Here is a 26416-nt window from a genome sequence, read left to right as displayed (position 1 = left end):
TGGAAACTATCCACCAGGACTAGCGGGGTGGGGGGGATGGGAGTTGGATAAAGGACAGCTTGGCGTCAGGGTTGGGGAGGCAGTGGGGAATGCTGGGGTCTGTGGTGGAGTGGAGATGCCAAGCTACTTGGCTCCAGCCACCCGCTATCCTGTGCAGGGGTGCAGAGATGATGGTCCATGTGGCCAGACCACCTTGGGGAGCAGGACCGCTGTTCTCAGAAGGACACAACCAGGTTTGTGAGTGGAGACGTCGCTCTGGCATGGAAAACGGACTGAAGCAGCCAGAAGCTTGGAGGCCTTGGCCCTGGAGACTGGAGACCACGTGGAGGCACTGGGACAAGCCGGTGGTGGTGGGAGGTGGCAGAAAGCAGAGCTACAGTTCCATCCGCCCCGGGATTTGGGGGGCCCAGGGCTTTGTACATGGCTCCAGGCCTGTCCCCAGCCCCGGTGGGGCCTAGAAGGGGTGGCGCTCACCCTGGCCCTGCCCAGCTATCTTTGCCACATTCCCAGCCTCCCGGTCCTGTCTTTCCAGGTGTGCTGGACACTATGGGTCCCTCCTTCCAGGCCCTCCTTCACAAACAGGCCCCCGTGAGCCCCTTTGAGGGCCCTGGTGCCAGGATGGGTCTCTAGCAGTGGGCCCAGCAGGTCGCAGTTCACAAAACCCTTGTCCACCATCTCACCTCACCTGGCTGCCACTGGGAGGGAGGCGGGACAGGCCCCGTGGTTCCCATCTGCCCCCAAGCCTTCCCTGCAGAGGAAGTGCCTGGGGCCCCACACCAGATTCCCACCTGCCACCCACGACCCATGAGTGACCCCGATGTCCCCTCCCTAGCCCTCCCCAGGTACAGAGGGCCCAGTGGGGAACTGAATCCTGTGTGGACACTGCGTGGGAGGAAGGGGAAGGGGCTGGGTGGGTCCTCAGACCCCCAGGGTAGAGCACGTCCAGCTCAGGCCCTGCAGGCGGGATGCTGGGAGGATGCACCTCCTTGGCGGGGTGCTCTCTACCTTTGATCTTGCAGTGACCATGGGACCACGCCAACAGACCTGGCCTCATCCACATGACTTCCTCAGAACCATCAGAGCTGGGGCCCGAGTGGTCAGCCCCTCTCCTTCCCTTGTGCCGCCCCCCATGTGTGTTTGCTGCTCCCACTTCCCATCTGGGCCACCAGTGGCCACATGGGCACTAGGACTGAATTGCGCAGTACTGACAATCATAGAGATAAGGACTGTGGCCACGCCCAGTGGTCTGGACAATTCCACTCGCATCTCATGAGTTCTTTGTACGTCTTGTGAGAGGCTCAGAGCGGCAGACAGCTCGCCCAAGCTCACCCAGCCACGAGGCGGCCCAGACAGACAGCCCAGGACAGACGTCAGCCCAGGCCTGACCAGCCCCCAAGCCCATGCTCCTGCACACTCCGTCCCACCTCTCCTGTTACCCGGTCTGGGCAGGGAAGGCTGGGGCCCATGGAGCTGGTCCCCCTCTCCTCCGAGGGCCCCAGCAGCCATGGGCTTAATCCCAGTCTTGTTCAACCCATAGGCATGAGCGAAGGAGCGTGAGCACCACCCACATCCCTAAAGCCGGCTTGTGCCTGGCACATTACAGGTCTCCTCAAACCCCAACATGGCCCTACATGGCAGCCCTATTGCTGTATCTGCTTCACAGAAGAAGAAACTGAGGATCAGAGGCCCCCAGCTACTGAGGGGAGGGTCTGAGTTGGGTGTGGAGGCCTCTGGGGCTGCTGGACCCCAACCTCACAGCCCCCAGAAGCGTCCCTGGGTGGGCTCAGCAGCCCCCTCTGTAGGCGGTCATGGGGTGGGGTGAGACAGGAACACAGCCCAGTTCCCCACACTCGCCTTTCACAACCCAACCGATGGTGGTATGGAGCAGGAAGGCGGAGAAAGGCCACAGGAAGCGCTGCGGGGGGGACGGAGGGGACGGGGAGGGGCGGCAGGCCTCAGCACAGAGCCTGGGACCAGAGGGACGCTCAGACGCAGGGCTCTGCCAGGTGGGCAAGACTGCCCAAGGATGATGACACCCAGGGTCCTGGGGGTCCTGCCTCTCTCGCTCCTCCTGCTCTGGGCCTCAGGTGAGCAGCTGGCTCCTTATCTCCTGGGAGCCCAGGGGGCCTGGGAGACTCAGGGCCAGGGATGGGGAAGTAGATATGGGTGGGGGTGTCTAGAGCATGTCCGTCCAAGGAGCCCACCCCAATGGCCTCGGCGTCTTCTCTCACCTCGTCCTCTGAGTTAGCTGTCGTCCTGATAAACTTGGGTCAGCACTGGGTCTCAGGTGCCTTGTGCTCCCCACAGAGCTCCCCCCTCCCCTCCTCTGGGCTGTGGCTCCCTGACAGGCCTGGCTCTGGGACACTGGTGGGCCCCGGACACACTCTTATCCAGCTGGCCTCCAAGCTTCTGGGGAAGGGGGTCAGGATGCTCTGGAGGGTGAGGCCAGCTGGGGCTTGTACTGTGCTCCCTCACCCCCTTGTCTGGCTCCCTCCAACCTGACCCCCCCAACTCCCCTCTCCTTGTCCCAGCAATGGCCCCCCAGCCCCAGTTTCCCGGAACAAGACTGGCCCCCCCCCCCCAACTGTCAGCCTTCCACACACACATGCGGTGGTTCTCCAGAGCAGTTTGAGGACCCTAGGCCTTGCCCTTGGCTATGCTTTGCCCGGGAAAGCCGAGCCCACCCCTGGCCCACCCCTGGCCCACCTCAGCTCTCACCTACCCTCCTTGGGGCCCTGTGATGTCGGCAGTGACCCCCTCAGGCAGAGGGAGTGCTCCCATCGCAGTGCCCTGAGTGCTCCTCCTGTTTTGTTCTTAATCCGTGAGCATCCTGCCTGCCTGCCGAGCAGGGGGTCATGTGGCTCTGGGCACATGGATCAACCTCTTTGGGCTTCAAAGAACCTTCCTCTCAGGATGCCTGGGGGGCTCAGTCGGTGTAAGCATCTGCCTTCAGGTCAGGTCATGGTCTCAGGGTCCTGGGATCGAGTCCCGCGTTGGGCTCCCTGCTCAGCGGGGCGTCTGCTTCTCCCTCTCCTTCTGCCCCTCCCCTCGCTCATGATATCTCTCTCTCTCTCATGCTCTCTCTCTCTCTCTCAAATAAATAAATAACATCTTAAACACACACACACACAAAGAAACTTCAAATGTTGCGAGATTCGGTGAAGTGCAAAGTTCAGTCCCTGGCTCAGAAAAAGGGGCAAAATGGCAGTGTTGTCTTCCTGGCAGAGCCGGCCGTCGGGCAACACTTGACAGATTCATTAACTCAGTAACCAGTGGTGGCTATCGTCCGGCCTCAGCGGGCTTCACAGGATCGCTGGGCCCTGCACAAAAGCCGTGAGTACCCTGGTTGGGACTTCCAGGCTCCCCTGAGTGACTGAGCTTACCAATGGTGATGTGGGTGTGTGGGCAAAGTGTCAGCCATTTGAGTCGCCTTGAGAGGCTTACACGTAGAGGTAAGTCTGCTTCCTTGGTGGACATTTATGGGTCTGCCGATTGGTTCATTCATTCTGAAACCACCGATGGGGACTCCTGTGCCGTGCCAGGCTCTGGGCTGGGGTGGTGTGGCTACAGCAGAGAGAAGCAGGCCCCTGGTGGGGAGCCCTAGGAACGGGCAGGTACCGCCCCTGACTGCCGGCCCGCTCCCCACTTGAACCTGGATTGAGGTGGTCCCTGGAGGCCAGCTGCTGGGGCAGAGCGGGATGGGGGAGGGTAGCGCGGGTCTTGAGGTGGGGGCTGGCAGCATCCTGCCCAGGCCTGGGCCAGGCTCTCTCTGTCTGGGCTAAATGCTTCCAATGTCTTCAAAAAATAATCACAAAAAAAGAGAGTCACCTTTTCTGTACTTGCCAAAGGCTTCACATATATGACTGCGCTGAAATTTCATGGCACGCCAGGAGGGAGGCTCTGTTAATACCGGTCCGGGTGCCCCCCAGCACCCATTTGTAAGCCCTCAGGCATACAGAGGGCTAGGATTACACGGAGAACGGCAACCCCCCCTCTCTTTTCCTCTCCCTCTTCTCTCTCCCTCTTCCTCCTTTATTTAAAAAGCAAACGTGGATCCTCTTACATGCATGCCCATCTAGCATTTGCTTCTCCCCATTAAACAGTGTCATGAATATCTTCTTTTTTAAAGATTTATTTGAGAGAAAGAGAGAGCACGCACACAGGGGGGAGGGGCAGAGAGAGAATCTGAAGCAGACTCCCCGCTGAGCACAGAGCCCAACTCAAGGCTCGGTCCGGGGACCCTGAGATCCTGACCTGAGCCGAAAGCAAGAGTCCGACACTTAACTGACTGAGCCACCCAGGCGCCGTTTACCTACCCCTTTTTAAAAGTTCATACATTTTGACCCAGAAATTCCTAGGATCGTAATGTTTTTTATGAATTCTTAACCCAAGCTGACAAAGATGTAAGCAGTGTTGTTCAGAATGGGGGGGAAAAAAAAGACTGATGATCCTAAAAGCCCACCAACAGAGGACCAATCGAAAAAATGTTACAACACCCACCCAGTGGAATAGCGTGCAAGAGAATCAAGGAGAGGGATCAGTAGGTGCTGATGTGGAAAGCTCCTCAAGATATCTTGCTAAGTGATCCCGTTCATGTACATTTTTAAGTGATTTACACCAAAATACTTGCCTATGTATAGAAAATTTCCCCAAGGTTGTGCATTGAGCTGCTGCAGGTGGTGAACTCTAGAGTGTGAGCTGGGAGCTGTGGGGACTTTTACTTTTCATTTTGTGGTCTTGTGTACGGTTCAAAAAAAAATGTGCATGTATTAATTTTGTTGAGAGAGAGGTAACTATGTAGACATATATATACATTCAATGTAAATACACAAATATATAAATAGTTTTACAGTGACATTCTCACCTCCTGGACTAAATGATACTGGCTCTTTGAACATTTTTTTTTTAAAGATTTTATTTATTTATTTGCGAGAGAAAGAATGAGACAGAGAGAGAGCATGAGAAGGGGGAGGGTCAGAGGGAGAAGCAGGGAGCAGGGAGCCCGATGCGGGACTCGATCCCGGGACTCCAGGATCATGACCTGAGCCGAAGGCAGGCGCTTAACCAACTGAGCCACCCCGGCACCCCTCTTTGAACATTTATAATGAGCTATATCGTTTATGTATATGGATGTTCTCTAATCTTCCCCCAAACTCACAAGGAAGGTATTATTAGTCCCATTTGGCTGATGAGAAGAGGGAGCCTCAGAGAGTTCAAGTAACTTGCTTGAGGTCACACAGCTGGTAAGTGACTCCACACTTCCATTCCATCCCCATACCAGCTGAAAGGGGAACTGAACTGGAAGTCACGAAAGCTGGCCTGTCGTCCTGGAGCTGCCTCCTGCTAGCTGGTGCCCCTGCTCAAGTCACTGTGCTCCCCCAGAGCCTTCTATGTTCTCTCCCTGCCCCAGGAGGCAGCCTGTGAGGGTCATAATGAGAATGTAGGAGAAAGAGGCAAACCGAGACAGAATACGCCCAAGAGTTATACCACGAGGCCACAGTTGCAAAGGCTTTGGAATGTCTGATATGGAACAACTGTGGAAAGCCCAGCAGACTCCCTGGAGGAGGTGTTAAAGGGGACTAGGACTAACATATGAATGCTTTAATCTACAGAGCCATGTGCCAAGCCCTTTGTACACACTTTCCCCAAAGCATCCCACTGGGCCTATGAGGTGGGAGGTCATATCTCCTTTTGCCTTGGAAATTGAGGCCCGGGGAGAGCGAGTCCAGCTCAAGTACACATAGTGTGAATGGATGGAACTGGAATTCTAGCCCACATCGCCAGACCCTGGAGCCTGAGCATCTTACCCCCAACACCCTGCCCTTGCTGCCTCCCCACCCAGCCCATTCACACCTTCTGCATCCCTCCTTCAGGTATGGAAAATTCTAGCAACAAATATGAGCAACCGAGAAAGGTCTGCCTGGGGCTCATCAATGCGGACCAGTATGATTCTTTCCACCTGGAGAACACTGCTGACTGCTTCACAAAGTGCACGCAGTCAGGGAATGAACCCTGTGACCTGGAAAACTTGCAGAGGTAAGAGGGCCCTCTGACCTAGAACAGGAATCTGGGGTTCCTTCGAGGGTGGCAGGGAGGCTGTTAGGAAGGGACCAAGCTCTCAGCCCCTATGGCTTCTGAAAATGCTGCTCCTAACTCATCTTTCCACCCTCTTGTTTGACACCCACATTCCCTCCCATCCACTCACTGAGAATTTTCTGATCCAGGGGATGCAGAGATGAATCAGCCCCCATCCCTACCATTGTGGAAGGTCAGACATGGGCCCAAATGATGATGATTCTAGAGTACGATCATAGAAAAGGGTGGATAAGGTGCCAAGTTAGCTCAAAGAAAGGAAAACTGCCAAGGCTTCACAGAGGAGGCGACTCACAAAAAGGCTTTGAAGACTGCATAGGAGTTTTCTAGTTGGATCCAAGCAATGTTAGGGGCTACAGGCATCAGAACTTCAGGGAGTATTGGGGGGGAATGACAGTGCTTTGAAATGTGAAAAGGTGAAGTGCTGGGGATGGAGGCAACAATGGGGAGGTGGGTTGGGTAGGGGATAGGCTAGAAATATAAGCAGGGACCAAAGTGTAAAGGGTCAGGTAAGCTATACCAATTTGGGAGGAGGCAGAGCAAGGACATATTTTAAACAGAGGAAGAACGTGGTCAATTTTGCATCTGAGAAAGTTTGCTCAGGTTTCAGGGAAGGGTACAAGGGTGGTGATGCCAGAGACGTGACCAGATAGGATGAAACCACAGTGGTCTGGGTAGAAGTGAAGGCTGAACCACCACCATCACCACCAATGGGCACTGTACATCTGGTAAGGAGGGATGGATTAGAAATATCATGTGATGTAGAATCAATAAGACCAAGAGACTGATAAGACCAAAAGGTTAAGAGACAGGGGGTGAGGGAGAAGAAGGGGTTTAGAATACAACATCTCGAAGAATCAGCTCCAAAAATATTTTTGCCTCTCTCCTCCTCTCCCTTTGAATCAAAGCTGGCCATCATTCCAAGATACTCGGGACAAACTCATAGTTGGCACTCGATGCATGTTTGTTGAAAAAAAATGAATGAAAACCCTGTGTTCTCAGGCTCAGTGTTAGGATAGCAATCTGATTGAGCTACATCATGTCCGTCGCCTGAAAACACTGCTCTCCCCACCTGAAACTGCTTCAGTAGGCTTCTTAGCTCTGGGAGGCTGTTCTGGGAGCTCCTCTCTCTGCTGCCTTATGGTGGGGATAAGTACTTTGGGAAAAGTGAGGCTCTGGGGTCAGAAGATGTGGATTCTGTTCCCAAATCTAACACTTAACCAAGTTACCTTCTTTACCTTCACAACCCCATGAGGCCGGTCTGGGCTTCAACCCATTTCAACATATGAATTTGCAGGGAGGGCACATATATTTCGTCCCTAATAGGCGCTCTTATGAATAAAGTTGCCATGAACATCTTTGTACATGTCTTTTCATGAACACACATGTTCATTTCTCTTGGGCAAATACCTAGAGGTGGTATTGATGTCAAAGGGAGACGTATGATGAATCTTAATACTCTCACTGGCAACCTGTGAGAGTCCCAGGTACCGCACATCCTTGTGAAGCTTGGTATTATCAGTCATTTAATTTTCGCCATTCTGGAAAGGATATAGTGGTATCTCATTTCTTTTTATTAACTTTGATAGCTTTATGAAGGTGCAATTTACATACTATCCAGTCTATACATTGTTAGAGGACAGTTGAATAATTTATGGTATATGATACAGTGTGTGGAACCATTAAGACAATCATTTTAAAAACACTTACATCAGCCCCTAAAGGACCCTCATGCCTGTTTGCAAGCAATCCCTGCTCACATACCCAGCCACAGTCAAGCACTGATCTCCTTTCTACTCTACAGATTTGCCTTTTCTGGGTATTTTCTATAAGGGAATCATACAACATACTGTCTCTTGAGTCTTGTTTCCTTCACTTACCATGTTTTTGAGTTATATTCATACATTACCATGTATCAATAGTTTGTCCTTTTTTATTACTGAGTAATATTCCATTGTGTGGACATACTGAATTTTGTTTATTCATTCATCAATCGATGGACATTTGGATTGTTTCCAGTTTGGTGATTGTAAATAATGCTGCCATGAACATTTGACTTCAAATCTTTGGAGACGTGTGTTTTCATTGCTTTTGGGTAAATGCCTAGGAGCAGAATTGCTGGGATATCTGATATGTTTCGCTTTATAAATAACGCCCAACTGTTCCTCAAAGTGTATCATTTGCTTTCCCATCAGCATGAAACGCGGCTGTAGTTCTATTACATTTTTGCAACACTGTCAGTCTTTTGGCTATTAAAGCCCTCCCCCGAGTGTCAGTGGTAGCTCACTGTGGTTTTAATTTGTGTTTCACAAATGACCAGTGATGTTGAGTATCTTTTCATGTGCTGATGAGCCATTTGTATCTTTTCTTTGGTGAAATGACTACTCAAATCTTTCCCTCTTCTTTTGAATTGAGTTTTGTCTTCTCACTACTGAGTTTTAAGAATCCTTTTTTAAAAAAGATTTTATTTATTTATTTGAGAGAGAGAGCACAAGCAGGTGGAGGCGGGCAGAGGGAGAGGGAGAAGCAGACTCGTCCTTGAGCAGGGAGCCCGATGTGGGGCTCAATCCCAGGACCCTAATAAGATCATGACCTGAGCTGAAGGCAGTGGTTTAACAGACTGAGCCACCCAGGTGCCCCAAGTTTTAAGAATTCTTTATGTATTCTGGATGCAAGTCTTTTATCAGATGTCAATTTGCAAATATTTTCTCTCAGTGTATGTCTTGTCTCTTTGTTTTCTCAGTGATGTCTTTTGAAGATCAAAAGCCCTTAATTTTGAGGAAGTCAAATTTAAATGTGTGTTTGTGTTTGATATCATATCAAAGAAATGTTCATCCAGCTACAGATTTTCTAAGTTTTCTTCTATAAGTGTATGTGGTTTTAGCTCTTATAATTAGGTTATACATTTGGAGTTAATTTTTTATACACAGTGTGAGTAGATGTCTAATTATATTATTATTATTATTATTTGCATTTGGATGTCTAATTGTTTCAGCACCATTTATTGAAAAGAATGCTTTCTCCATTTAATTGCATCTGGGAGAGCATTCCATTGATGGGCTAAATGGAAGCTCCTGGAATGTCTTCTTACCAAGACAGTAAACAGAAACCAAAGTACATCCCTGGGGACAACTGCAGAGAATAATGCCACCAATAAAGGACTTGAGAGATTCAGGGGTGGTGATGCCTATCATAGCTCCATGACTGCCTATCTTAACTCACCAGAAGTTAGGTGGATGTTGGGGAATGGCTGTGAACTAGGCTACACTTAATCAGGTGGTGAGTCCAATTGTGGCTGCTGTCCCAGAGGAAATCAACATAACCACCGGCAATCGATACGTTCCATGGCTAATGCGTTGTTCTCTATACCAGTTATCAAGGGCTCCTGGAAATGATTTACTTTGACCTGGCAGAGTCAACAATAGACTGTCATGGTTTCCTGTGGGCTCTGTAAATTCTCCTGATCTCTGTCATCACTTAGTTCACACAGACCTTATTAATCTTGACACTCTACATAGCATCACTCTGGTCCACTATATTGGCAACATCATGTGGATTGGAGCTGATGAGCAGAAAGTGGCAAGTAGTTAAGATGCCTTAGGACAACAAATGTGACCTAGAGGATGAGAAATAAACCCCACAAGACTTCAGGGACCCATCACCTCAGGGAATTTTCTGGGTGTTCAGAGATCTGGAGAACATCAAGATATCCCCTCCTAGGTAGAAGGCAAGTTGTTGGATCTCACACCACTTACAATGTAAAAAAAAAGGGACAGTGTGGACAAACACGTATCATGCAAACAGGAACCAAAGATATCTGTGTAACTATATCAGACAAAGAAGATGATGTTTAAGCAGGTGTCAAATTTGTCATTGAAAATTCAACTTTACATCTATGCCTTAGACTTTCTGACTCTATCTTACACTTCACAACTAAAATAATTTTTTTAAGTGCTCTGAGAACCAGACCAAGAAATCTTCCCTCAAGAAAGGTAATTGTGTTGTTTTGTGAGGCCAAAGAATTTTTTAAGTGCATATATCTATGTGTATATATATGTGTGTGTGTGTATCTATATATAGAGAGAAATACAATTAAGTACATATATATACAGTTATAATTCACTATTATATTTGGTGACAGTGAAAGTCACAATACTTTGTTTAGATTTTTAAAAGGTAAATAAAAGCTAGACTCTTCATGTAGCTCAATCAACAGATTTCAACAATCTCATCCCGCTGTTTCTGGCTGGATGGTGTTCTAATGGTCCACCCCACCCAAGCACATTTGCACATATTTGCATGGTTTACTCTTTATACTGTACAATATTTTTTCTGTGGTTTCTTTGGGTTTCTTCCCTTGGTAACTGCGACTGTTCAAAAATACATGAAAATACAAACCTCCCTTTTGTCTCCCTGTCAAGCCCTCCGTAGCTACTCCTTTTCAACAACCTTGATCTGGCTGTGTCTGTTTTCTTCCCCTTCTTTCCCATTGCTACCTCAGCCCTTACCTGTTGAGAATTGCTAAGGAGAGGTAGGCAGTACATCTTAGGATCCTAGCTTGGGAAAAGGAACTCTGGCCACGGAGAAGTTTCAATCCCATGGAGAGCAGGTGGTGGAGGGTGGGGGAGGGGGAGTGTTGCTTTTAGCTGATGGCACAGGGGCTGTGATAAAATAAATGGCAATTAACTTTTGTGTTCCCTGTGCTTCCAACACCAGTTCAGTTGCCATAAGTCATTTGCTGCTGAGTTCAGCCTTCAAAGGGCGAATTCCCAGTATGCAGTTAAAGCACTCAGTAAGTGTAAGTTGGCAGTCATGCCACACAATTATTATCCCACAGTTGGAGATACTCAGAGGAATATATAAAGGTATATAAAGGCCAATCAGTACATGAAAAGATGCTCAATATCACGAGTCATTAGGGAAATGCAAATTCAAACCACAATGAGATACCACTTCACAATTACTAGGATGGCGGCAATTGCAAACAAAACAAGACAAAATGGGGAATGTCAAGCGTTGGTGCGGATGTGGGGAAATGGGCACACTCAAACGTGGGTGGTGACAATATCAATTGGTACAGCTGCTGTGGAAGGCACTTCGACAGTTCCTCGAGAAGTTAAGCATAGAATGACCGTGTGACCCAGCAATTCCACTTCTAAGTATATGGCCCAAAGAATTCCACAAAAGTCTTCAAGCAAAAGCTTGGACTTGCATATAAGCAGCCCTGTTCATGACAGCCAAAAAGCGGAAACAACCCAAATGCCCATCAGTGGATAAATGTGTTCACAAAATGTGGTCTATCCATGCAACGGCGTATTATTCATCCCTAACAAGGAATGGAATACTCACACATGCTTATGCAGCAGAGATGAATCTTGAGACCATGCTAAGTGCAAGAAGCCAGACACAAAGACCAGAGACCATACAATTCCATTTATATGAAACTTCTAGAATAGGCAGATTCATAGCTCAGTGCTTGCCAGGGGCTGGGGGAGGAGAAGAAGGGTGACTGCTTCATGGGGACAGGGGTGATGAGAATGTTCTGCAATTAGATAGTGGTGGTGGTCACCCAACATTGTGAATGTATTACAATGTGTATTCAACATTGTAAACTGTACAACTGCATTGTACAGTTTAAAATGGTTAAAATGGTAAACTTTATGCTATATATATTTTGTTACAAAAAAAGACAAACACATACACTATTCAGAGGGACCCCTGGCTGGAATCCCCCCAAACCAGCCTGGCTTGCTCCCATGCCACCCTTCTGCAGTAATCCTAGGGTCCTTCCTTTGATATTCTGAGTCGCCCCTCCTACCCCAAAAGCCTGATGGTGGCTGCCCATGGCATCTCTTCTCCCATCATCCAGGCTGGGGGCCAGGGGAATGGGTAACTCAGCCTGCAAGACCCTACCTGCCCCCTAATCCCCGGCCCTTTGCAGGTACTGGCTGAAATTCGAGTACCATCTGCTGGAGAGTCAGTCGGGCATAGTGAATATGTCTTTTTTGAAGGCTGCTGTCCAGAATGTCAGAACCAACATCTCAGAAGACCTCTTCTTCTCTCTGACGCCCTCCCAGGTGAAGAGTTCCCCATCCCTGTTGGCTGGTTCTGGCTCCATTTCCTTCAGACGTATTTTTCAGAATTCTGAGAGACTCCTGGTCTATGCTTGGTGCCCACCAAAACTTATCCCTCGCATGTCCCATTTGATGGTGCTCTGCCACTTTGCTAACAGATGCTACTGAGTTGCTTGGATGGGTGGATCCGGGTGACAGATGACCCAGGGCATGAGGTTGGTACAATTTGGAAGATCACCAAAATGAGAGTCAGGGGATCTGGATTCCAGTCCTGGACTCCCCACCCCCTCACTAGGTGTCTTCCAGGAAACCTCTTCCCCTTGTTGGGCCCCAGAGCCCTCATCTGTAAGATGAGCTCTAGATTTACACAGGTCTGGATTCAAGTCCCAGCTCTGCTCCTTACCAGCTTATGTGACGGGTGCATGACCGAAATTTTCTGAGCCTCGGTTGCCCCCTCTGTAAAATGGTGCCGGTGTTGCCCACTTTCAAGGTTATGGGAGATAATGTACAGGGAGTGCTGGGTGCAGGGAGGGTGCAGCCCCCCTTAAGGGGTGAAGCTGAGGGTGGAAGTTCAGGCGGCAGGCATGTTGGCTATCATCGAGGTCCTTCTAGGTCTGTCTGGAAAAGGGGACATGAAAGATAGGGCCTTTATTGATGTGACCCAAGCGGCTGAGCCCTCTGCGTGGGGGCACCCGCTGGCCGCAGAGACCGTCCCACGTCCTTTGACAAGGGTCCAGACTGGGAAGGAGGAAGTTGGGTCCCTTGCCTCCAACCCTTAGCTCCTCCTGTTCCAGCGCCCATGGGATGCCTTTGAGGCAGGACCCGGTGGGACCAGGCTGCAGCCCCAGTGTAGCAAGAATGAACAAATCACCAGTGAGATTTATTTTACTATTTTCACCATTCTTAGCTTTTACAAAATTTGGTGTTGGGCGGGGGTGGAAATCACATTCCGTGTGAAATTTTGTCATTTCCACCTCTGCTCTCGCGGTCTCTCTTCCTGGGAGCTTTATTCTTTCCAGTTATTCCCAGGTCAGAACCCAGACACCATGACCCTAAAGCCCTGTGTAAGCACAGGGGCTGTCAGGATGCTGGCCTAAAGTGCACCACAGCCGACTCTCCCCCCACACTTGCAAACTGACCTTCACAGCCCACTTTGAGTCTGACCCCGATACGTGGTCATGCAGGCACCTGGTTAGCCCCATTCTCCTTAGTGGGAAAACTGAGGGTCCATGAGCGCTGTGGCTTGTCTGGGGGCTCACAGCCTGGAGAGAGCTGAGCTTGCAGTGTGCCCCCGAGTGTCCTGCCTCTCCAAGTGATGCTCTCAGGTGCTGCCCCTCCACCCAGTGCCTCAGTTTCCCCTCCCAAGTGGGGGAATGGCAAGAACCTTGTGTTGGGGGCTGGAACCCTTGGGTAAGACGGGAGCTCCGGGGTCTGTGGTTCCCAGGTTCCAGGGCAGGTGACAGAGGATGAGCGTGAACACCCCGACAGAGTCCGGCTGCCCAGGAGCCTCTTTGTATCCCTGCAGAGCAACAGGTCGGAGGTCTCGCTGGCCATCACTGTCCTGGACATCAGTCCGGGGAATCTCTTCAAGGTGAGGAGAGGACTGGAGGAGGCTCAGGGCAGCTCAGTGGGTCAATGCTCAGTTCACCAGGGACCTGTGCCCAGCTTGCCTTCTCTGGAGTCTTCGCTGTGGGTCCCCATGGGGATGGAAGAGGTGATGAGCCTGCAGAGAGCGTTTCTAAATCAGCCCGAGGTCACCCCGGACTTCTGTCTCTGGAGTCTGTGCATTGCAGACTCACACTGGTCACACACACTCAGATGTTTGGATCCCACACACCAGTGTCCTTGGACTTGTATGTGTATCCCAAGCGTTCGTGTCCCCTTGTGTGTATCCTTGTGCATGGACAAACATGCATATTCTTTCATAGTCCTGGAGTACATGCAGTCATGTGTGTTCCTGTATGACCGTGACCTTGCAAATGTGTCCCAGGCATGCATCCCCAGAGGTGTGTGATCCACTCAGGTGTAGATCCAGTGCACCATGAATGCTGGTGTAGGCACCCACTGCCCTCCATTTGGGGCTGATTTTTCTTCCAGCCCTGTACTCCTCCAGCTAAGAGGGCAGAGGAGCTCTGGGGACAGCAAAGGAGAGCTGTTGGGTGCATGGCTTTGCAACCAGTTGGCCTGGGGTGTAGGGCCCACAGTGATCCAGCCCGGGCAGGAGACTGCAGGGGGCAGCAGGAAGAAGGTTGCTCATGACCCCTTGGTCCCCTGGTCCCCTAGCCACAGACTTTACTCTCCAGGCAAGGGCCATGGGTCCTGGAGGTTCCTAGGAACTCCCAACAGGGCTGGGTTGGGACAGCCCCTTCTGAAGCCTGACCCCCCCATCTCCCTCCACAGGGCACCCAGCTCAGCCTGGAGGATGGCAGCCACATATTGAACAATCGCCTGGTGGGCTTGAGTTTGGGCAGAATACCTGTCAGCAGGCTGGTTGAGCCTTTGGAGATCACCTTCTCCCACCAGCGCCTACCCCCGGTGAGCCCCCGACCCAAGCCTGGCAGCTACTGAAGGGCAGACAGGCGGGTGGTCACCCACAAGCATATGGGCAGACAGGCGTAGGGCTCTGCACCTCCCAGTCTCCCACATTCCCCCGGCCATTAAGACCATACACACAGGTGCACCCAGGGACACATGCCACGTGCGCACGAATGTCCACTCGACCTCCAGACACCCTCCCACTTGTGCTTACTGAGGTGCACCGAGGACCTGGCAAACCCATGAGTGAGCACACGGGATCACACACACACCCACATACGTGCTCCCCTAAAGGCATGCGTACACAGACATGCTACCCACCCCCCTGCAGCCCCACACCGTGTCCACACCTCTCACATGCTGATCCAGGCACACCAAATGCGGCTCCTGGTGTTCCTGCGTGATCCACGGGGTGAGCCTTGCTTTCCACCCAGTGCACACTTGGGGCGGGGGGGGCACGCTGTCCTCTCCCTTCCCCTCCCCCCACTCTCCTCTTCTCTCTCCCAACCTCCCCCTGCTTCCACCCTGACTCCCACTCTCTGGTTTCAGAACATGACCCTCAGCTGTGTGTTCTGGGATGTGACTAAAGGTAGGCAGAGCCTCTCCCCTCCCTTCCTTCCTCTCTGGTCCCCTCCACTCCCCCATATTCCCATACACTCTCCTATGTTCCCCTCCCTTCCTCTCTAGGGTCAGCAGGAGACTGGTCTTCCACGGGCTGCTCCACGGAGCCCAGAGCCAAGAGGACTGTCTGTCGCTGTGACCATCTGACCTTCTTCGCTTTGCTGCTGGTAACAGCCCACCCACCCTGATCCCAGCAGTTGTGGAGGCACTGAGGCTTCCTGGCAGGGGCCAGGGCCTCTGGGATGTGTGGGGCCTGGCCTCCAACTGATGGGGTCCCGGTTTGGGGGGGTCGCCCACAGAAGCCGATCTTGGACCGGGCCACCGTGCAGTCCCTCGTTCGCATTTCCCAGGCTGGCTGTGGAGCCTCTATGATCTTCCTGGCCTTTACCATTGTCCTCTACGTTGTCCTAAGGTGGGTGATCCCCCACCCCCACCCCGCGTCTCCCTCTTTTCCTCAAGGGTGGGAGCATAACAGGCCGGAAAGCCCCCTGCTTGTACAGTATTATACTGATATCCCCTCCAAACCTTACTTTCCTCATCTATAAGATGGGGTTGGGGGTTGAAATGTGTCAGAGCTATTTCAATTGGAAGTGGCAGAAACTCAACTCAAATTCACTTAAACACAATGGGGAATATGTGGTTCATGGAATGGCGCTCCCTTCACGCATGGTTGGATCCAGGGGCTCAAAACATGCCCCCAGGCCTTGCTCTCCCTCTGCTTCTCCCAACTTTGCTTTCTCCTTTGTCAGCCATGTCAAGCAGCTTCTTCACCCTCAGGGGCCTTGGGGAGCCCCGGGCTTGCCTCACAGCTTCTTAGCTGCCTAGGCAGCGAATTTTCTAAATGAAATTCCAACATTGAAGCCTTTTTCTTTCAGCATTTTATTTTGAAATAATTATAGACCTACAGGAAATTACAAAATTACTGTATAGAGTCCCCTGGTTCCTTTATCCAGCTTTTCCTGGTGATAACATTTTCTATAACTGTAGTATCATATCAAAACCAGGAAATTGACATCGGTACAGTGCTAGTAACTAGAATACAACTTCCATAATTTTTTACATGCATTTGTGTGTGTGTGTGTGGGGGGGGGGTTCTATGCAATTTTATCCCGTGTATACCAGAGTGGAGTTTTGCTGGTCTAACTTGGGTCATGTGCCCATGACTGAACAGGCCACTGTGGTCAAGGGATGGATTACACTGACTGGCCAGGCCAGGTCATGTGCCTGCTTTTGGGTTTGAGCTAACAAAGGGCCGGCCTCACCCAAACATCAGGACTGTGAGCAGGAAAGCGTGCTCCTCGGGGAGACCCAGGTCTGTTTCCAGAAGGAGGAGCAGGGGCAGGACAGGCAGAGATCAGTGTGGCCTGTGCTCAGGCTGTCTGGGTCCCGGCCAGGGCTGAGGGACCCACAGGAACGGCCTGCTTGAAGGAGTCTGTGAGAACAGCCCCATGCCCTAGGCTGGCCTGGACCCCAGGCTTCGGACCCGGGGCTGAACAGAGCAGCCCTGGGATCTCCTGCATCAGTCTGGGGCCCTCCCATGGCCTTTCTCCACGTGCCTCTTTGCCTCTGTCCCCATCCAGCCCTGGGCTGCAGCCCCCTCTAGCCTCACCCCCTCCATCTCAGACTAAAGCATGAGTATGAGCAGTGCCACCCCTGCCCCCCACCAAGCCCAGGCCTAGAGCAGAGCCCCCACCCCCAACAAGCTGAGCATGCCTTGCCAGCCGGCCGCACTGCTGAACCTCATGAGCCGGGCTTGGCGCGCCGGGAGGACTCGTCACCGACTGTCACGGGTGGGCCCTGGCATCTCAGGTGAGGTGGACAGGAGGCCTCCGCTCCCGTCCAGGCACCCGGGGCTCCCATCCCTCCAATGAGAGCCCTCGGGATCCGATTTGCTAGGAATTCTGACATACGTCCCGGCCTCCTGCTTCTCTGCCCAGTAGGTAGGTTCGTCCACTCACTCAACCAATGCACACAGGGTCCCCTGCTGCCGATTGTGCTAGCCTGAGGTCACAGCCAGAGGGGAGGGAGGGGGCTACCCTGTGCTGCAGGAAACTTCCAAATCAGCCTGGCTAAGTGGCATTCAGAGACAGCTTCCTGAGAAGGAAGTGCCCAGGAAAGTTTTGAAGGAAGAGTAGGAAAAGGCATTGAGAGCAGAGAGAAGAGCAGAGGCCAAGTCTGGGAGGAGTGGAAAAGCAGAATGCATTCGGGGACTTGCAAAGTATGCGGGTTGGCTAGAGCATGGAGTGGAGGGATGAGTCTGGCAGCATGTGGGCCCCCCGGGGCCGTGTGGGCCAGAAGAGAGAGTGCTCCTAACCCTGAGCCTGACGGCACTCACGCTCTGGCTGCTGGCAGGGGTGGACCAGGGGAGGTGGGGTGGGGACGCTGGGGTGCAGGTCCTCCCTGAGAGGAGCTGCGGCCGGGCCTCTTGCCGCCTCTCATCGGCCCTTCCCACTGCAGGTTCTACCGGCAGAGGTTCAAGTTGGAAGATGCCCCCAAGATCCACGTGGCCCTGAGCATGACCTTGTTTCTCCTGAATCTCGCCTTCTTCTTCAATGTGGGGTACAGCCACAAGCAGTCAGACACCACCTGCCGGTCCTGGGGGGCTGTCTTCCACTACTTCCTACTCTGCACCTTCACCTGGATGGGCCTGGAAGCCTTCCACCTCTACCTGCTCATCATCAAGGTCTTCAACACCTACTTCGGGCACTACTTCCTGAAGCTGAGCCTCGTGGGCTGGGGTAGGTGCAGCTCGGGCGGGCGGGGAGCATGGCTGGCTGCGGGAGGGGCGGGAGGGGCGGGTGGGGAGCCGCCAAGGCCCAGAGGGGTCTCCCTCTCTCACACGGGCTCAGGGCTTGAGGGGCGGGTAGCTGGAGGGGATTTTGGAGGAGGACATGCCAAGGGAGCCCCAGCGATGCCATAGGTCCTCCCGTTGCGCCCAGGCCTACCCGTCCTCATCGTCTTTGGCGCCGGGAGCGTGGACAGCTACGGCCGGTATACCATCCGCGACAAGAGGAACGCCACTGTGCTGGAGCTGTGAGTGGGGGCCGGGGGAGCAGCGGTGACGTCAGGCTCCTGGCTGCACAGATGGGGGTCAGTGGGATGTGGGGAGAGGCGGGAAAGCTGGGAAGAGAGACTACATCAAGGCAAAGGATCCTCCAGCTAGCTCGTGGTCTGGAGGAGTAAACTGAGGACCAGAAGGAAAAGGTGCAATGAGACAGGGGGTCTGAGAAGAGAGAGAGCGAGCTGAGGCAGGATGCCTTGCTCTAGCCTGGGCCACCACCAGCCCATATGGCACCTTTGGGCAAATTTTAAAAGGTACCCCCACCCCCACTCTGCCAACCTGCCATGCCAGGGGCTCAGCCTGGGGAGTGGAGGGCAAGCTGGATTTCAGCCTCACCCGTCCCCTCAGCCAGGTGCCCTTGTGCAGGACAAAATCTGCTCACCATTGGTGGCAGGCCTGGTTCTAGCTAGGCTTTGCCTCTGAGTTTGCTGCGTGGGCTAGCCTGGCCTCTCATAGGGCCTCAGTCTCCTCATCTGTACAATGGGGGGTGATGGACATACTCTTTCAGGCCTTTCGCCCTGCAATGCAGGAAGCATGGAGCTGAGCTGAGCCTCTCCCAGGGTGCCTGCCCCGGGCCCATGGCTCTGTGCTGAGAGAAGCTGGTGGAGTCTTGGTCCTGGCCCTTGGGCCTCAAGTGCAGGGACCACAGGGGCTGGGGAGGTAACATAAGTGCATGCAGTGGCCCAGGTGGGGACTGTAATAGACAGGCAGTCACATACCCATCTAATGTCCCTCGGGAGGGCATGCACAGAGCTGCCAGGTGTATGCTTTTATAAGAAAAGCAGAGGGACGCCTGGGTGGCTCAGTGTTTAAGCATCTGCCTTTGGCTCAGATGCGGGGCTTGATCCCGGGATCCTGGGATCAAGTCCTGCATCCTGCTCCCTGCTCAGCGGGGAGTCTGCTTCTCCCTCTGCCTCTCCATTCCCCCACCCCCCACCCCCACCCCCCTCCTCCACCGCCTGCCGCTCCTGCTTGCTCACTCACTCTCTCGAATAAATAAAAACTTAAAAAAAAAAAAAGGAAGCATAAATCTGGATGCTTATGCCAAACCTCCCACTTTTTAAAGGGTGGTCGTTAATTCAATTGTTTTACAACATAATGTGGGGTAAACACAACAAGTCTTGGGGGCTAACTTGGCTGCTTTGCACTCCCCGGTCTAAAGAGATGGCGGCCTGGAGCCTCATGACGGCCCCTTCGCAGGAGAATGGGGGGTTGGTGGGTGGCGGTGGGGGGAAGGGGTCTTTTTGGTCACAGAAGGTCAGTTAGGGAAGACTGCGGGGGGCTAGCTGGGCGGGGTCACGTCTCCAGCCCCGGCAGCCATCTGCCTCCTCCAGGTGCTGGTTCCAGGAGAAGGCAACTGACTCTGCCCGCTACATCACCGTCCACGGCTACTTCCTTGTCACCTTCCTCTTCGGCGCCGTGGTCCTGGGCCTGGTGGCCTGGAAGATCTTCACTCTGCCGAGTGCCACAGCACACAAGGGGCAGGGACCGACCTGGAAGGGGGTCTTCACTGTGCTGGGCCTCTCGAGCCTGGTGGGTGTGACCTGGTGGCTGGCCATCCTCACGCCCCTGGGCCAGTCCACCATCTATGTCTTCGCGCTCTTCAACTCCCTGCAAGGTGAGGCTCCTGGGCCAGGGAGGTGATGGGTTGCCTCATCTGCGTGGGGGTGTTTTGGTGGGTGGCAAGAAACAGGATTCCACTCAGCCTGGCTCAAATCAAGGGCACTGGTCTCAAATATCCAGGGCTGTCCCAAGGACCCCAGGGCGGGAAGGCTGGTACCAGGGCCGGGAAAAGCCACCCAAACCAAAGCAGTTACTTTCTCTATCTTTGCTCTGGAGCTGTGTGTATTCTCTCACCTTCTTCTCTCTGTGGACTCTCCTTCCTTCTCTCCGCTGCCCCTTCCTACCCAGGCTCCCAAATGGCTTCTTCCTTTCGACATGACCTTCTCTAGCTGGGGAGGGTGGTCTGATTCAGCCTGGTCCATGTTCTTAGGAGAGTCAAGAATCGGATCAGGCCATCGTGGGCAAGGTGTCCATCTCTGGTCCAATCAGCTGTGACCAGGAGGGCGGGGGCATGTGACATGATGGCCACATGACATGGACAGTCTGTAAGAAGCTGTGATTGCAGAAGGACGTGATTAGTGGAGGAAATGATCGACAGGGGTCCTCCCTGACCCCCGCAGGGGTGTGGTGACAGCTCCCCCTTCCTCTTCACTCCTCTTCGCTTCCTGTGTCCTACACACTGCCTTAAGAAGCATCACAGCCTGACTAAGAGAAACCGCTGAGAAGGCATGGACAAGGTGTGCTTTTGCCTTTGAGTCAAAGTCTCACAGCCAGTGGGTGGGGGCCCACCCAAACAGGGCTGGCTCCCAGAGCCTCGTGAGGCTATGTGGCATCGTGGTTTGGTAGCCCTGGGGATAAGCAGACCCAGACCTGAACCCTGGTTCCACTTACCACCTCAGCAAATCGCTCAGCCCCTCTGATCATCTTTAAAGCTGGGACAACACTGTTATTTTTCTCACCAGATTTTGTGATGAGTAACCAAGCTAATGGTTGTGGGGGACGTGAACAGTCCCCCGGGGAAGAATCATGAGTCCACATTCAGGACATCCCGGGGCTGGGGAGGAACGCACCTTGAAACTAGACTGTGTCATTATTCTTCCAGAGGTCACCCTTAATATTTAAGCCTGAACAGTTCTTCACTCTACTGAGTTGTCTCACCTGCGTGTGAGTCCTCCTAAACCCAACAGTCCTTAGTACACTTGAACTGCCCTTGAACGTGTCTCAATAGTTCTATGGTTGCTGCAAGTTTGAGTTGTAAATTCCTTTTAAGCCCACACGGCATTTTGACTTTTCTATCGATTTCTGTGCTTACTATAATTTTTCTACCTGCCACCGTCCCGCTTCTCCCTGCTGGCGTGCGTCCCGTAATAACCCTCTCCTTCCCAACAGGTGTCTTCATCTTCTGCTGGTTCACCACGCTCTACTTCCCCAGCCGGAGCGCCGGAGCCTCCTCTTCTGGCACGGGCCAAGTCAACCAGGTCCACACCACGTCTCACGAATAGGAGGCCTCTGTGGGGTCAGGCTGGGAGCCGGCCGCACATTCCGGACTCAGCTCTGACTCCCCGTGTGACCTCAGGCTGCTCCCCGTCTCCCTCTGGGCTTCAGTTTCTGTGTTTGTACAATGTGGCTGGGGAGGAAGGAGATGGGGACCAGGCTGGACCGCCGGGCCTCGAAGGTTCCATCCAGATACTTTGATGGGTGCTAAAGTCTACAAATCCAGGAGAGCAAGAGTCTAAGGTTCTGAAACCCCTAAGAGCCCTGCCAGTGCAGAGCGGTGCCCCCGCCCCACCCCTACCCTCACCAGAAGACCCCTGCCAGAACCGCCCCCCTTCCCCACCCCCACCTCCTGCCTTCATAGCAAAGCAGCTCATGTCTGCCATTGGCCACCTTCTGGTCTCAGTACCCGTGGAGTCTGTTGCTAGCGCTGCCCCTTGAAAGAGCCCAGCCTCTCCCCTTCCTCCCTCTGGCCCCTGCCCTCCCACACCCCCACCCTCTGGCTGCCTGCCCTCATCCCCTCAGGCACTGGGGCAGCTGTGGACTAGAGCTTTGGGCCTGTCTTCATGCGTGAGCCCCCACCGTTCAGGGGGCTGCCAACACTCCGGCTGTCCCAGGACACGGAATTTCAGAGAATGCCACTTCTTCAGTAGTGGGGACTAGCAGCCCCCTCCCCACTCTGACGGCCGCATGTGTGGCCCGACCTCTCATCTGCCGTCGCCGTCGCCGTGGGCTGGAGGGCAAATGTTCCAGAGCTCTGCACACGCAAGGGCCGAGGGGCAGGGCAGGGGCTCAGCGGACAGGGCTGAGCAGAGAGAGGACGGGCTTCCCCCCGGGCCCCCCCCCCCGCTCCCCCGGGATCTGAGCTCCAATCAAGGAGGCACGACGGCCTCACTCACCAGTTCATCCCAGCCCGAGCCTGGCACGGTTCAGGCCCCGAGTAAACACCTGTTGGCTAAATAGCTGGAGGAGTGAGTTTAGCATCGCCAGGCAGGGTTCTGAGCCAGGGGAGTGTCTCAGGCCAGACCCAGCGGCTATGTGTCACCTCTTGCGGCTGGGCCTCCGTTTGGCAACATCGTGCTGGTTTCCTCAGTAGGAAACAGAAGAGGCAGAGATAACGGGGCTGAGGCAAAACGGGGCTGGGCGGGGGTGCGGAATGAATAGATAAAACAACACAAAGAAAGAAAAGAAGAGTGGAGGGGAAGGAAAGACAGCAGCCCGCTGGCTGGCCCTGCCCCACACGATCATGCCCCACCTCTAGCCTTAAGTTCCTCACCACTGGGGCCATCTCACCTTCCCTACTCACCCCTGTCCTTGCCAGTGTGCTTTGCCGAAGTCAAGCACCTGCTAGAGGGGAGAAGCCACTATTATGAGACCGTCCCCCACAGCCCCTGGGCTTCCAGCCCTCCTCCTGCTCCCCGATGCCCGTGCCGAGTGAATGCCCTCTCTTCTCCCTCCTCCCACCCAGCAAACGGATGCAAGACAGGAAGGCAGAGGCCCCTGCTTTATGCAAGTCGAAGAGAAATTCTAGGGTGTGGACAATTGCAAAAGTGGAGCCACATTATATCAGGTTTTGTGGACAAGCTTGGTGGGTTTGGGGACTTACTTTTACAGACATCTATTTCTCACGCTGGAGGGCTGGGCTCCCTTACCCCAAAGTCTCAGAGTTTTTGAACACAAACCTGTGTGGTCCACAGCTGCTTCTGTGTCTGAGAGGCCTGGGTTCAAGTCCTGACTCTGCTACTTAGGGGCTGTGAGATGCTGGGCATGTCTCCTCACCTCTCTGAGTCTCAGTGGCTCCGTCCATAAAATGGGGATCATCAAGTTCTTGCCTCGACCTGAGAGCATTAAGTGAGGTGACACAAGTGAAGAGCCTGGTATTAGAGACCCCCATGGCTTAAAGAAAGAGTAGGTGGCACCTTTGTGTGAACCATGAACCTTTGAGACCTGTAACATGGGAAGGGTATGAAGGGTTAAAGCTCCCTTCCAGATTCCTTCTACAGCCCTGCCAAGTGGGCCGGCCCTGTGTGGGAGGAGGAAATGGAGGCCCAGAGAGGTCCAGCAACTTGCCCAAGGCGACTCTGCACGCGAGGCTGCTGCAGAGCTGGGCTTCCCTGGGCTGCCCATGCTTCCTCCCAGAGCATTTCCTGGGTTCTAGAATTATTGCCTCAGCCCCGCTCCCTGAGTCTCCAGGGAAACGCTGCGTTCCGGCTTTCCCAGTTGGATGCAGAGGCACAAAACCACAACGGCTGAATGGCCTGGGTTTCCTGGTGCTGATGGAGAGGGAAGATGAGGAGATGTGGTTAATGGTGGGGATGTGTCCATTTCCACTGGCTGTCTAGTCCAGGACCAGGCAGGGGCAGAGGGGCTGGGGTCCCTCATTACCTGGGGTCACCCTATAAGTGGCTCCGAGTGCCAAGCTGAGCACGTGCTAAGGCCAGGTGGAGCTCTGGCAAAAAAGCACCCCAAGGCCCAGTGCGGATGGATGGAGTTCCACTAGCACCACATGACCATAGCAGCAATCTAAGAGGTGGGCAGCACCAGCCTAAAGGCACGAACTCTGAGGTTGGCCCATCTGGACCACGTTCTTCCTCTGCAACTTGCATTGGGCCAATTCCTCACCTACTGAGCCCAGAAAGCAGACATAGCAGTAACCGCCCCACAGAATGCATGAAGGCTTCCGGGAGATCCTGGCCAGGAGCGCTGCCTGGTGTCTGGACCCCCGGCCCAGCGTGCAACTGACTGAGTCACAGCTTTGCTCCAGACTACCGTGGTCATCTGCAAGGAGGACCCCCCGCCATGCCTCCCCACCTGGCTCTTCCTGCTCCGCCCCACCTTCTTCATTCCTTGTATTTTTCATTACGTTATAACAAATGTATAGGAAATAAGAGGACTTACTGGCTCTGTGCTCCCGGATGGATAACTTAATATCAAAAGACAACAATTCTTCACAAATTAACCTATGACTACAATGCAGTTCCAATAAAGATTTCAAATGATTTTTTTTTTTTTTAGATTTCCCCAAAATGCGCTTTAACTTTCGAACGGAGGCATATCGGCCTCAAACAGCTAAGTCAACCTTAATGAAAGGAGTAGAAAGAAGACTTGACCTGCAGATATAAAGATATTATGAGGCTATAGTGGTAAATCTGACATGGGGTCTGAGCAGGGATAGGCAAGAAGACCAGTGGAACAGAACAAAGGGCTCAGAGGCAGAGTTATGCACACCGGGGGTCTTACGGCACCAACGATATTGGCATCAGCAATAAGGGACAGATAGTCTGATGATGATGGTGGAAAACTGGCTCATTATATGAAGAAAAAATAAAACAGGATCCCTACCTAACTCCTCATCCAGAGATGGGTTCCAGGCAGAGTAAAGGTTCTCGATGGAATGGCAAAACGATAAAGTTAATGTAGTAAAATATTTTTGTGACCTAAGGACAAGGAAAGACTTCTCAAACAAAAAATCACAAGCACAAAACATCAGGCCAAAAGCTGGTACATTTAACTACATCAAAATTAAAGTTTTCTGTTCCATGGAAGACACCATAGGCAATGTTAGCAGGCATGGGACAGAATGGGGGAAGGTATTTGCAACATCTGAAGCCAGGGATTAACATCTGGAAGGCCTGCAAATCAAAACAGGGGTACTTCCCTAATAGAGAAAAATGGGCTGAGGTTTTAAATGGCAATTTCAGAGAATGAACTATCTAAACGTAACAAGCTAGCCCATGAAGACACATTTAAAATCATCAGCAATCACAGAGTTGCACTTTAAGATGGCAGGGGGACCTCACTGTATCTTCATTGTATGAAACTGACAAAGGGCAGGATAGGAAGTTGGATAATGTCAACTGCTGGGTGGGGGGCGAGGGTAGTAGGCTCTCTCAGGGCTTGTGGAAGTTGGGTAGAGTGTAGCTTTCATGGCCTGGAGAAAAATGGGTTGCAGCCACTCACTTAGCAATCCGCTCCTGGTTCTTTACCCCAGAGGAACATTTTTTTTTTTTAAGATTTTATTTATTTATTTGACAGAGAGAGAGAGAGAGCAAGAGAGGGAACATAAGCAGTGGGAGTGGGAGAGGGAGAAGCAGGCTACCTGTTGAGCAGGGAGCCTGATGCAGGGCTCGATTCCAGGACCCTGGGACCATGACCCGAGCCAAAGGCAAACGCTTAACGACTGAGCCACCCAGGAGCCCCTCCCAGAGGAACACTCTTACAGGTCTAAAAGGGACATGGCCGATGACATGTGTGGCATTATCTGCAGTGGAAAAGAAGGCGTTGGTGGCAAAGGGGGTTCGGGGTGGGGTCCATCACTGGGAGAATAGAGTGGATCCCTACTGTGGACACACAGCAACATGGATGGATCTAAAAACACAGTTCTTAGTGAAAATAAAAGAAACAGAGGCGGTATTAACACAATATCATATACACGAGTTAAAAACAGCAGCATGCAAAATAGTGCTCATTTGGGGGGAAAAAATGGATCAGAATGGGTGCCTATGAAGGTCAGAGACTGGGATTGGGTATAGGGATAAAAGGGAATAAATAAAGACACAGAAGAAATGAGATCAGCCTGACACACCACCTGTTTACCTTTCCCTCCTCCTTGTTCACCCTCACCCCAAGGGAAATCCCCAGAAGTAATCGTAGGACACACTGCCCCGTGACCTTTCCCTCAGTTTAATTTAGCCTTCACACTGTATTTTTCACGACTGAGTAATATTCTGGCCAGAATTTAAAATCATTATTTACTCTTGAGAATTGAGGTGATTGCTATGTCTCCCCCAAGTAGCAGCAACTGTCCAACCTTGTCAGGATAGTGTTTCTCCAGACTCCCCCTCCCACCACGCCCCCCAGGGCTGCTTTACGACATTCACGGGCCCCTTCCCCCAGTAACAAAAAAGTAAAAATATATTTTTTTTGGCTGCATTGGTACAATGATGAATATAACCCAGGGTGGACTCATAATTAT

The 26416-nt window shown here is 52.6% G+C and overlaps 1 protein-coding gene across 2 annotated transcripts; it reads left to right on the top strand.

Annotated features, from left to right (window-relative positions):
- Nucleotides 1-29: 29 nt before the first annotated feature.
- ADGRG3 (adhesion G protein-coupled receptor G3) lies at nucleotides 30-25306 on the top strand. Of its 2 annotated transcripts, none has more exons than XM_064581205.1 (12): nucleotides 30-2087; nucleotides 5874-6036; nucleotides 12035-12170; nucleotides 13693-13758; nucleotides 14568-14702; nucleotides 15252-15291; nucleotides 15390-15490; nucleotides 15623-15735; nucleotides 17781-18061; nucleotides 18263-18356; nucleotides 19719-20002; nucleotides 21337-25306. In XM_064581205.1, the coding sequence occupies exons 1-12, from the start codon at nucleotides 1880-1882 to the stop codon at nucleotides 21447-21449; spliced, it is 1734 nt and encodes a 577-aa protein (XP_064437275.1). In that variant the 5' UTR covers nucleotides 30-1879; the 3' UTR covers nucleotides 21450-25306. The 2 variants fall into 2 exon arrangements, with proteins under 2 accessions (XP_064437275.1, XP_045747005.2); XM_045891049.3 differs by having other exon boundaries at nucleotides 13612-13758.
- Nucleotides 25307-26416: the final 1110 nt, after the last annotated feature.

Source organism: Mirounga angustirostris, unplaced genomic scaffold (assembly GCF_029215605.1).
Source record: "Mirounga angustirostris isolate CCGP_5_RB_7025 unplaced genomic scaffold, mMirAng1.0.hap1 SCAF_16, whole genome shotgun sequence".
NCBI classification, from domain to species: domain Eukaryota; kingdom Metazoa; phylum Chordata; class Mammalia; order Carnivora; family Phocidae; genus Mirounga; species Mirounga angustirostris.
This window is presented reverse-complemented; position numbering and strand designations above follow the sequence as displayed.